Genomic DNA, 12,971 nt, shown 5'->3' with positions numbered 1-12,971 from the left:
GCCTATCCCTTGGGTAACATGACTAGTGACAGCTCAGATCCCCTTTACCAGCTGTGTCTAAAGGGCTTGCACCTGGCACCTTCTATGGAGGTCACACAAACCCTTCCTCCAATCTCAGGCAGCCAATGACTGCCTAATATGGAAACACAAAAGCCAGGTACTCTTGCTTCAAAGAGGGACAAATCTGTGGTGCAATTTTTTATTTGAGGTTACAGGGACCGTAGGTGAGACCACATCCTTGCTTAGGGCCTGCCCTGGGCCTTCCTGCTTCCTCACTCCCTTTCTCTAAAGGTCCCTTCCTCAGTGAATCACAAGCACCTCAATTCCTGCTTTGATCTGCTTCCAGAAAACTCACCTAACATAAGGACAAATGAGACAAATGGGATGGGGGCTTTAAAGATGATCCCATGTGAAGGACTACTGAAGAAGACCACCCTCCTGACTGTTGCTGCTACTCAGGACCGGCCCATCCAGAACGGACTGACACCTGCGCAGGCGAGAGGCTTGCAGAATGACCCAATGGAACCTGGGAAGGATGCTTCAGAATTATATTGATTATAGGCTGGGTGCAGTGGCTCACGCCTATAATCCCAGCACTTTGGGAGGCTGAGGCGGGCAGATCACTTGAGGTCAGGAGTTCAAGACCAGTCTGGCCAACATGGCAAAACCCCATCTCTCCTAAAAATACAAAAATTAGCCAGGTGTGGTGGTGCATGCCTGTAATCCCAGCTACTAGGGAGGCTCAGGCAGGAGAATTGCTCGAACCCAGGAGGCGGAGGTTGCAGTGAGCTGAGATTGCACCACTGCACTCTAGCATGGGTGATAAAGCAAGACTCCATCTCAAAACAAACAAGCAAAAAAATAAATGAATAAAATAAAAAAAAGAATTATATTATTGTGTCATATTTTATGCAACTTTGTAAAGCAGCACACATATATTGAATGTAAACTAATTTTACTGGTGGTAGTAAGCAACCAGAAAATGTGGATGATTGTTCTACAGTGATAATAACAAATCTCCATTGCAGTTATAATAGCAGAATTCTTAGTCAAAAGCCACAAGTGTTTTTCTGTCTCAGTTGTATGTGTGTGAACACACGTAAAGAAAGGTGAGACTGTGTCCTCAAGTCAATGCCATATTCCTGCAGTGAGCGCTCTCAGACTTACCTTTCCCGTTCTGCTTTATTCTTGATAGATTTATCTTGGCTGATGGCTTTGCTATTTTCCATAGAAATCTTAGCCTGGTGTGCTCGCATTTCCTTGCTTTCCCTATGTATTAAAAACAAGAAAACAAATAGGGAGGGGGGATGGAGAGTTTGTGTTTAATGGGTAGAGAGATTCACCTGGGGAAAATGAGAACATTCTGGAGGTGGGCGGTAGTGACGGGTACACAACAATGTGAATGTACTTAATGCCATGCACTTAATGATTACAACAGTAAAGTTTATATTTTATATATATAGACGTAATTTAAACATGGAAAAAAACCAAAAATACTTCTGTTTATAGCAATATGACTAAGTTCACTTCTCTCACTCTTGTTTTTTTTTTTTTTTTTTTTTTTTTTCTATTATTGAGCTCATCGAATTCTGTATTTTGGAAAAAGGAGGGAAGGGACCCCAAGCTATGTGGATGCTGATCCTTGAGGGGCAGTGGTGGCCACCTAGTGGTGAAGTGACAGTGATGGCCTGTGATGAGGAGACAGTATTTTTGCCCATAAATACAAAGATCTCAGTTTTAATTCATATTATTTGGGACCAGATGGGCTGGAAGAGAGAGAGAAAATGTTCTAACCATCACAAACGGCCTTCCTGTTTCTATCAGCCATGGGAATGAAAGGGACAAAATGGTTTCAAGTAAGCACAGGGAATAGCAAAAAAGTAGGTTTGCAGGTGACCAACCACTGTATGTGTGAATGCATGTGTATGCATGACACACGTTTATTTATGTGTGCATTAAAGGAATAAAACTTAAAATGCTACATAGTATATGATAACAAATTTTTTTTCTATAACCTATGGAGATCTATTGAAAACACTGCCTGGAAACCAGCATCCAAGCAGTCAGGTTACCTAGGCACTGCTATTTGCTCTGCATCCAAAGAGATGGGCAACACTGAAGTGGAGAGTTGCTCACTCAGCTACCCTAGAGCCACTTCAGCAGGAACATGTATAGAAACTCTGGACCCAAGAAGATCACTCTCAGATTTTACCATAACTTATTAGGAAATTGACCTTTCTGTATTCATTCATTCAACAAACACTAATGACCAAATGTTTCTGACAAATGTCAAGAAAGCAAAGATTTTTAACCAAGAATAATAGTTGTGATCATGAGGAAGAAACACAACCACCAGGGGTTTGAGAAAAAGCTAAAATACTGCTGTTGCATTGAAAAGTGCTTCTGCCATGGATTTATTTTATTTATTTATTTATTTTTTATTATCCTTTAAGTTCTAAGGTACATGTGCACAACGTGCAGGATTGATACATAGGTATACCTGTGCCATGTTGGTTTGCTGCACACACCAACTCGTCATTTACATTAGGTATTTCTCCTAATACTATCCCTCCCCCAGTCCCCCACCCTCCCAAAGGCCCCGATGTGTGGTCTGTGATGTTCCCTACCCTGTGTCAAAGTGTTCTCACTCTTCAATTACCAACTATGAGTAAGAACATACGGTGTTTGGTTTTCTGTCCTTGTGATAGTTTGCTGAGAATGATGGTTTCCAGCTTCATCCATGTACCTGCAAAGGACATGAACTTATCCTTTTTTATGGCTGCATAGTATTCCATGGTGTATATGTGCCACATTTTTTAAATCCAGTCTATCATTGATGGACATTTGGGTTGGTTCCAAGTCTTTGCTATTGTGAATAGTGCCTCAGTAAACATATGTGTGCATGTGTCTTTATAGCAGCATGATTTATAATCCTTTGGGTATATACCCAGTAATGGGATTGCTGGGTCAAATGGGATTTCTAGTTCTAGATCCTCGAGGAATCACCACACTGTCTTCCACAATCGTTGAACAAATTTACACTCCCACCTACTGTGTAAAAGCATTCCTATTTCTCCACATCCTCTCCAGCATCTGTTGTTTCCTGACTTTTTAATGATCGCCATTCTAACTGGCGTGATGGCATCTCTTGTGGTTTTGATTTGCATTTCTCTAATGACCAGTGATGATGAGCATTTTTTCATGTGTCTGTTGGCTGCATAAATGTCTTCTTTTGAGAAGTGTCTGTTCATATCCTTTGCCTACTTTTTGATGGGGTTGTTTTTTTCTTGTAAATTTGTTTGAGTTCTTTGTAGATTCTGGATATTAGCCCTTTGTCAGATGGGTAGATTGCAAAAATTTTCTCCCATTCTGTGGGTTGCCTGTTCACTCTAATGGTAGTTTCTTTTGCCATGCAGAAGCTCTTTAGTTTAATTAGATCCCACTTGTCTGTTTTGGCTTTTGTTGCCATTGCTTTTTGTTTTAGTCATGAAGTCTTTGCCCATGCCTGTGTCCTGAGTGGTATTGCCTAGGTTTTCTTCTAGGGTTTTTATGGTTTTAGGTCTAACATTTAAGTCTTTAGTTCATCTTGAATTAATTTTTGTATAAGGTGTAAGGAAGGGATCCAGTTTCAGCTTTCTACATATGGCTAGCCAGTTTTCCCAGCACCATTTATTAAATAGGGAATCCTTTCCCCATTTTTTGTTTTTGTCAGGTTTGTCAAAGATCAGATGGTTGTAGATGTGTGGTGTTATTTCTGAGGGCTCTGTTCTGTTCCATTGGTCTATATCTCTGTTTTGGTACCAGTACCATGCTGTTTTGGTTACTGTAGCCTTGTAGTATAGTTTGAAGTCAGGTAGCATGATGCCTCCAGCTTTGTTCTTTTTGCTTAGGATTGTCTTGGCAATGAGGGCTCTTTTTTGGTTCCATATGAACTTGAAAGTAGTTCTTTCCAATTCTGTGAAGAAAGTCATTGGTAGCTTGATGGGGATGGCATTGAATCTATAAATTACCTTGGGCAGTATGGCCATTTTCATGATATTGATTCGTCCTATCCATGAGCATGGAATGTTCTTCCATTTATTTGTGTCCTCTTTTATTTCATTAAGCAGTGGTTTGTAGTTCTCCTTGAAGAGGTCCTTCACATCTCTTGTAAGTTGGATTTCTAGGTATTTTATTCTCTTTGTAGCAAATGTGAACGAGAGTTCACTCATGATTTGTCTCTCTGTATGTTATTGGTGTGTAGGAATGCTTGTGATTTTTGCACATTGATTTTGTATCCTGAGACTGCTGAAGTTGCTTATCAGCTTAAGGAGATTTGGGGCTGACATGACAGGGTTTTCTAAATATACAATCATGTCATGTGCAAACAGGGACAATTTGACTTCCTCTTTTCCTAAGTGAATACCCTTTCTTTCTTTCTCTTGCCTGATTGCCCTGGCAAGAACTTCCAACACTATGTTGAATAGAAGTGGTGACAGAGGGCATCCTTGTCTTGTGCCAGTTTTCAAAGGTAATGCTTCCACTTTTTGCCCATTCAGTATGACATTGGCTGTGGGTTTGTCATAAATAGCTCTTATTAATTTGAGATACATTCCATCAATACCTAGTTTATTGATAGTTTTTAGCATGAAGGCCTGTTGAATTTTGTTGGCCTTTTCTGCATCTATGGAGATAATCAGGGGGTTTTTGTCATTGGTTCTGTTTATGTGATGGATTACATTTATTGATTTGCATATGTTGAACCAGCCTGGCATCCCAAGGATGAAGCCAACTTGATCATGGTGGTTAAGCTTTCTGATGTGCTGCTGGATTTGGTTTGCCAGTATTTATCTTATTGATGATTTTTGCATGGATGTTCATCAGGGATATTGGTCTAAAATTCTCTTTTTTTGTTGTGTCTCTGCCAGGCTTTGGTATCAGGATGATGCTGGCCTCATAGAATGAGTTAGGGAGGATTCCCTCTTTTCTGTTGATTGGAATAGTTTCAGAAGGAATGGTATCAGCTCCTCTTTGTACCTCTGGTAGAATTCGGCTGTGAATCTGTCTGGTCCTGGACTTTTTTTGGTTGGTAGGCTATTAACTATTGCCTCAATTTCAGAGCCTGTTATTGGTCTATTCAGAGATTCAACTTCTTCCTGGTTTAGTCTCGGGAGGGTGTATGTGTCCAGGAATTTATCCATTTCTTCTAGATTTTCTAGTTTATTTGCATAGAAGTGTTTACAGTATTCTCTGATGGTAGTTTGTATTTCTATGGGATCAGTGGTGATATCCCCTTTATCATTTTTTTATTGCGTCTATTTGATTGTTCTCTTTTCTTCTTTCTTAGTCTTGCTAGTGGTCTATCAATTTTGTTGATCTTTTCAAAAAACCAGATCCTGGATTCATTGATTTTTTTGAAGGGTTTTTTGTGTCTCTATCTCTTTCAGTTCTGCTCTGATCTTAGTTATTTCTTGCCTTCTGCTAGCTTTTGAATTTGTTTGCTCTTGCTTCTCTAGTTCTTCTAATTGTGACGTTAGGGTGTCTATTTTATATCTTTCCTGCTTTCTTTTGTGAGCATTTAGTGCTATAAATTTCCCTTACACACTACTTTAAATGTGTCCCAGAGATTCTGGTATGTTGTGTCTTTGTTCTCATTGGTTTCAAAGAACATCTTTACTTCTGCCTTCATTTCGTTATTTACCCAGTAGTCATTCAGGAGCAGGTTGTTCTGTTTCCATGTAGTTTTGCAGTTTTGAGTGAGTTTCTTAATCCTGAGTTCTAATTTGATTGCACTGTGGCCTGAGAGACAGTTTGTTGTGATTTCTGTTCCTTTACATTGGCTGAGGAGTGCTTTACTTCCAATTATGTCGTTAATTTTAGAATAAGTGTGATGTGGTGCTGAGAAGAATGTATATTCTGTTGATTTGGGGTGGAGAGTTCTGTAGATGTCTATTAGGTCTACTTGGTGCAGAGCCGAGTTCAAGTCCTGGATATCTTACTAACCTTCTGCCTCATTGATCTGTCTAATATTGACAGTGGGGTGTTAAAGTCTCCCATTATTATTGTGTGGGAGTCTAAGTCTCTTTGTAGGTCTCTAAGGACTTGCTTTATGAATCTGGGTGCTCCTGTATTGGGTGCATATATATTTAGGATAATTAGCTCTTCTTGTTAAATTAATCCCTTTACCATTATGTAATGGCCTTCTTTGTCTCTTTTGATCTTTGTTGGTTTAAAGTCTGTTTTATCAGAGACTAGGATTGCAATTCCTGCTTTTTTTTGCTTTCCATTTGCTTGGTAGATCCTCCTCCATCCCTTTATTTTGAGCCTTTGTGTGTCTCTGCATGTGAGATGGGTTTCCTTAATACAGCATACTGATGGGTCTTGACTCTTTATCCGGTTTGCCAGTCTGTGTCTTTTAACTGGGGCATTTAGCCTATTTACATTTAAGGTTAATATTGTTATATGTGAATTTGATCCTGTCATTATGATGTTAGCTGGTTAATTTGCCCATTAATTGATGCAGTTTCTTCATAGCATCAATGGTCTTTACAATTTGGCATGTTTTTGCAGTGGCTGGTGCCAGTTGTTTCTTTCCATGTTTAATGCTTCCTTCAGGAGCTCTTGTAAGGCAGGCCTGGTGGTGACAAAATCTCTCAGCATTTGCTTGCCTGTAAAGGATTTTATTTCTCCTTCACTTATGAAGCTTAGTTTGGCTGGATGTGAAATTCTGGGTTGAAAATCCTTTCTTTAAGAATGTTGAATATTAACCCCTACTCTCTTCTGGCTTGTAGGGTTTCTGCCGAGAGGTCTGCTGTTAGTTTGATAGAGCTTCCCTTTGTGGGTAACCCGACCTTTCTCTCTGGCTGCCCTTAACATTTTTTCCATCATTTCAACCTTGGTGAATCTGATAATTATGTGTCTTGGGGTTGCTCTTCTCGAGGAGTATCTTTGCAGTGTTCTCTGTCTTTCCTGAATTTGAAGGTTGGCCTGCCTTGCTAGGTTGGGGAAGTTCTCCTGGATGATATCCTGAAGAGTGTTTTCCAACTTGGTTCCATTCTCCCCATCACTTTCAGGTACATCAATCAAACAAGATTTTGTCTTTTCACATAGTCCCATATTTCTTGGAGGCTTTGTTCGTTTCTTTTTACTCTTTCTTCTCTAATCTTGTCTTCTCGCTTTATTTCATAAATTTGATCTTCAATTACTGATACTCTTTCTTCCACTTGATCGAATCAGCTATTGAAGCTTGTGCATGTGTCACAAAGCTCTCGTGTCATGGTTTTCAGCTCCATCAGGTCATTTAAGGTCTTCTCTACACTGTTTATTCTAGTTACCCATTCATCTAACTTTTTTCAAGATTTTTAGCTTCCTTGCGATGGGTTTGAACATGCTCCTTTAGCTCAGAGAAGTTTGTTATTACTGACCTTCTGAAGCCCACTTCTGTCAACTTGTCAAAGTCATTCTCCATCCAGCTTTGTTCCAATGCTGGCGAGGAGCTGCGATCCTTTGGAGGAGAAGAGGTGCTCTGGTTTTTAGAATTTTCAGCTTTTCTGCTCTGGTTTCTCCCCATCTTTGTGGTTTTATCTACCTTTGGTCTTTGATGTTGGTGACCTACAGATGGGGTTTTGGTGTAGATGACCTTTCTGTTGATGATGATGCTATCCCTTTCTGTTTGTTAGTTTCCCTTCTACTAGTCAGATCCCTCAGCTGCAGGTCTGTTGGAGTTTGCTGGAGGTCCACTCCAGACCCTGTTTTCCTGGGTATCACCAGTGGAGGCTGCAGAACAGCAAATATTGCTGCCTGATCCTTCCTGTGGAAGCTTCGTCCCAGAGGGGCACCCACCTATATGAGGTGTCTGTCGGCCCCTACTGGGTAGTGTCTCCCAGTTAGGCTGCACAGGGGTCAGGGACCCACTTGAGGAGGCTGTCTGTCCGTTCTCAGAGCTCAAATGCCGTGCTGGGAGAACCACTGCTCTCTTCAGAGCTGTCAGACAGGGATGTCTAAGTCTGCAGAAGTTGCCTGCTGCCTTTTGTTCAGCTATGCCCTGCCCACAGAGATGGTGTCTACAGAGGCAGTAGGCCTTGCTGAGCTGCGCTGGGCTCCACCCAGTTCGAGCTTCCCGGCCACTTTGTTTACCTATTCAAGCCTCAGCAATGGTGGATGCCCCTCCCCCAGCCAGGTTGCTACCTCACAGTTCGATCTCAGACTGCTGCACTAGCAGTGAGCCTGGCTACATGGGCGTGGAACCTGCCAAGCCAGGCACAGGAGAGAATAGCCTTGTCTGCCGGTTGCTAAGACCTTGGGAAAAGCGCAGTATTTGGGCGGAAGTGTCCTGTTTTTCCAGATACAGTCTGTCACGGCTTCCCTTGGCTAGGAAATGGAAATCCTCTGACCCCTTGTGCTTCCTGGGTGAGGCGATGCCCCACCCTGCTTTGGCTCACCCTCCTTGGGCTGCACCCACTGTCCAACAAGTCCCAATGAGATGAACCAGGTACTTCAGTTGGAAATGCAGAAATCACCCATCTTCTGCATCAATCACGCTGGGAGCTGCAGACCGGAGCTGTTCCTATTTGGCCATCTTGGAATGAAGCCCATGGATTTATTTTTTAAAGTATTTTAGTAACTAGGTCATGATCTCTTCAAATGACTTCCTAAGCAATTCAAGAATTAATATATTTTGTTTTTTCCTTTCAGATAAAGCCTACTGTTGTGAGCTAATGTTTTTTTCTTTATTCAACAATGTAAAAGAAGATTAGACAAGTGCCGTGCTGTATTCCATGAAGTATCTTTGAATAAGGGTAGGCACCTAAAATCTGGCATTGTAGCAATCATCAAAGGCAGAATGATGAACACACCTTTCTGCATAGTAAATCAAGAGCATTTCTAACGAAAAAAGAAAAGACAACTTCTAATCCTATAGGACTAAATAAATGCTTTAAAATGCATGGGGGTGCAGCACATTATTCCACAGAAAATGGAGCATGGGAGACCTCATTTAGTTGCCTCAAATGAGAATTGGAAACCACGGCAAAAACACTTTGTTCCTGTGGCAGTATCTGTCACTCCAAAGTAACGTTGGGAATTTGGGCATGCAGCCAGATAATTTATGCAGTTGGCATTGAAAACATTTTTTTGTTTGATTTATTTGTATAATGCTTCTATTTTCTACTCCTGTTGTGTCTCAATAGACCCTAACTGTGGCATACGGTAGGCACTAAGTGAGAACCAAGCAAGCTGCAACCGAGCTATGATAAAAAGATGTAACAAACACCAATCTTCTGCTCAGGGATAAGTCCAGCTCATGGCTTGCAGTATTTCAAATGCAATATTTACTTTGCTGAAGTGGGCACAGGCCAAAATAAACTGATACTTTGCTGTTTCTTAATCAGGCCTATCTTTCCAAAATTCACAGAAGTCCTAACACTATAAGGAAGGGAAATGGAGACTCTCTCCACAGGTAGCCATTAAATGATCAGAACCTGGTCACTCTAGGAGCTCAACTGATTGGTCTTTATCTCTCTGTGTGTCTTTTCTTCCTTAGAGACTCCAGATCATTCTCCAAAGGCCAGTTCCAGCCCTACCATTTTGAAAAGTCTCCATGAGCACTCTGAAAAGGTAGAGCTCCTCTGAGCTGGATGCCCTTAGTGCCCATGACATTTTAAAATATGTGTCATATGCTACTTTGTTATCTGACTTAACTTTTCATATGAGTGTAGTATCTTGCCAACACCTGTAAGCCCTCTGAAGGCAAGGGCCATTTCTTTTTTCTTTTTTTAAAATAGAGATGGGGTCTTGCTATGTCTTGAACTCCTGGGCTCAAGTAATTCTCCTGCCTTGGCCTCCCAAAGCACTGGGATTACAGGTGTGAGCCACTGTACCTGGCCCCTGGGGGCCATTTCTTATAGCTCATCTTGCTCATAATCAGCCATATGATGAGATACACAAAAGAGCTACATGTTGTATGTCAAATTGATTTCACTTATTACCTTGGCTCTCTTATACACACAAAATCAGCTTTTGTTTTTAAATATTAGGCGTTTACTCTGGAGATGGCAATTCCCCCACCTGTCATGGGACAGTTTCAGCTGCTGGGTTTGCTGCTCGTGGGCACTGATGAGTAGCTTTTTCAGCAGCTCACACTGCTGGCTGAGGTGCAGGTCTCGGATTTCTTGCTCCTCAGCACTGTGGGTATTGATCATTTCTGACCATTCCTTTGTGTGCTGTGCTACAATCTCTTTGACCTGTTTGGAAAAAAGGGGACGGTGCCATTGTAATCCTCATAGGTCAGGTATGAACCCAAAAGCACAACATCATTCAGGTATTTCAGATTCCTCCCACCAACTTACTTGGTGAATCATGAGACACCTATAACCACCAAAAAATAATACATATTAATCAATGGGAAGCAGGAAGTTATTGCTTATTAAAATAAATCAATTGCTTTGGCTCTGAATAGTTAACTGTAAACCCTTATTTCACTGCCTCGCTTAGCAACACTCTCTTTTGTTTTTTGTTTGTTTGTTTGTTTTGTTTTTTTAGACAGAGTCTGCCTCTGTTGCCCAGGCTGGAGTGCAGTGGCATGATCTCAGCTCACTGCAACCTCCACCTCCTGGGTTCAAGCGATTCTCCCACCTCAGCTCCCCAAGTAGCGGGGATTACAGGTATGTACCACCGTGCCCAGCTAATTTTTGTATTTTTACTACAGACAGGGTTTCACCATGTTGGCCAGGCTGGTCTTGAACTCCCGATCTCAGGTGATCCACCCACCTCGGCCTCCCGGAGTGCTGGGATTACAGGCGTGAGCCACCACACCCAGCCAACACTCTGGTTTGTGCGGGCCTTGGGCTCCTTTACCAATTCCATCAGGATTCTCTTTATCACCTTATGTTTTTCCAGCTTCATGTCCACAAGGCCACATGTCTGAATAGAGAGCTGTGTGTTCTTTTATTTCTGGATCATGACTTACTGTGTCAACCCTGATAGACACTAGGGTAGAAAGTCCTCTCCACCCAGTATCCAAGCTCTTTGCAGTGGGGTTTTGCGGCACCTCTTGTCAAGAGCTGGAGTCTATTTCTCCAGCTCCTTGAATCTGGGTGACCTGTGACTTGCTTTAGCCAATGAGATAGTAGCAAATGTGATGCAAGCAGAAGCTGGAAAGTACTTGCTCTTCTGCTATGCTTGGATCCCTGTGGCTACCCTGTGACTGAGCCTGTGCTAGCCTACTGGAGGTTGATAGGTTGTGTAGGAAAACAACCAACAGCCAGCCAACTACCAGATACATAAGTAAGGCCATATGCCCCTCGCTGACTGTAGATACAGAATTGTCTCCAGCCAAAATCAGCAGAAGTATGGCCCAAATTTCTGACCCACTGAATTGTGACCTAATAAACTGTAGTAGTTGTTTTAATGTGCTGTTCTTTGACACAGTTCATTATATAGCAAAAGCAAACTGATACTGTTGCCAAGGCTTTTCTTATTGATGCCAAGCATCTAAGAATCATGACAGTTTGCACAACTACTAATTCTCAAACATTCCAGTTAAGAAGAGAGAGAGTGGGGAATAACTCTTAAAGACACATGGCTTACTGCCTCTATAGAGTTCATGCCCTACAAAATATACAGCTACTAAGGAGAACATCTTGAACAGCTTGGCTGCTCCATGCATGCATCAGGGCCACTGGGCCAGATGACACAGCTGCATATAGATAGATGAGGCTGGCTGGTTCGACCACAGCTATTTTTGGGAGCTTTCTTTAACAGTTGTTGTTGGTTTTTTTTTTGTTTGTTTTTTGTTTTCCTTTTCATTTAAAAACTATTATTGCTGCAAGAATTGTTTTTGTTCTTAACTGGGACTTAACACTTAGTTCTCCAAATGCCCACAAAGTCGATTAAAGTCTCTCAAGCTCCTATTCTCTCCTGTCTTTAAGAAAATGTGAGTAATTAGGCTTCTGTTTTAGAATATCAGCTCTCGATTTTTTCTCATCCCAAATTTCCATGTAAAGTTAGGATGGAGTAAGTATCAACTCCCAATTTGGGTGGTTTTCTGTCCTATGTTTAATGTTATTTCTATAGGGAAGTATATTCTGTATTTTATATAATATTTCCTTTTAGTATCTTCATTTATTGTTTTACTTGATGCCTCTGAGGCAGGCAACATAAATATTGTTAGCAGAGTTCAACAGACAAGACAAAAGAAGATGTTCCATGAAATGGCTCTTCTTAAAGCCAGTGAGTCTGAGGCAAACATGAACCCTGGGCTCCCCTGACATCCCAGATCAGCTGCAGGCTACTAGACCAGCTCTGGGCTACTGTTATTTCTGATTTATACTAGGTACTCCTTCTAAAAAGTTACAAAGTGTCTTCTGCAAGTCACTGCTGTAAAAATGGGCATTTTCTTACCTTAGATTTGTGATCTGATGTCAGCGTCTGAATTTTAATTTCTGTTTCTTTTTTCATTTCGAGACAATTACTTCCCCTGAAAATGGAAAGTTGCAAATGCATGCCAGAAATTAAATATTTTCCCATTCCCATGGGTCTTTGCTGCAAAGCTTTCTGATGAAGATAATATATTCATCAAATATGAGATGTCATGGCTCATTGGGCAACATTGGTCTTTCTAGTAATAGATTCACACCTTACAAAATATTATCTGTTTCATGATTACTCAATTCAACCACTACACAAAGAGGCACTTCAAACCTAACAATTATTTCATTGTTAAGGGGCTGTTATCAGTTTCCATTTTGGTTCCTGTTTTTCTTCAAGCTATTTTTCACTTATTCAACAAAATATTATTTGGGATGAAAACTGAAAAATAGTTCCTCAGCCTTGAAGTGAATTTTTCATTCTTCCGTTTGGTTATAAAGCCAGACTTTTGTCTTTTAAATATGCCAGTGAAGGAGAAAATAGCAATCCTTGGCACCACAGGGCAATTTTTGCTTCTTATTCTATTGTGAGTAGGAAATATATGCTAGGCAAGTGCCCAGCAACTA

At 41.1% G+C, this 12,971-nt stretch overlaps 1 protein-coding gene across 10 annotated transcripts in view; it reads right to left on the bottom strand.

Annotated features, from left to right (window-relative positions):
- Nucleotides 1-12,971, bottom strand: part of PLCB4 (phospholipase C beta 4) — a 414,850-nt gene that overhangs the window by 10,652 nt on the left and 391,227 nt on the right. For all 10 annotated transcript variants that reach the window (XM_063659442.1, XM_063659443.1, XM_054467181.2 and 7 more), the window contains 3 exons: nucleotides 12,379-12,454; nucleotides 10,045-10,220; nucleotides 1,168-1,269 (listed from right to left, as the gene is read on the bottom strand). In XM_063659442.1, coding sequence (XP_063515512.1) covers nucleotides 1,168-1,269; nucleotides 10,045-10,220; nucleotides 12,379-12,454 — 354 coding nt within the window. The remainder of the gene's footprint in view (nucleotides 1-1,167; nucleotides 1,270-10,044; nucleotides 10,221-12,378; nucleotides 12,455-12,971) is intronic.

Source organism: Pongo pygmaeus, chromosome 21 (genome assembly GCF_028885625.2).
Source record: "Pongo pygmaeus isolate AG05252 chromosome 21, NHGRI_mPonPyg2-v2.0_pri, whole genome shotgun sequence".
Classification (NCBI taxonomy): Eukaryota; Metazoa; Chordata; class Mammalia; order Primates; family Hominidae; genus Pongo; species Pongo pygmaeus.
Note: the sequence above shows the minus strand (reverse complement) of the source record. Positions and strands in the feature narration are given on the sequence as shown.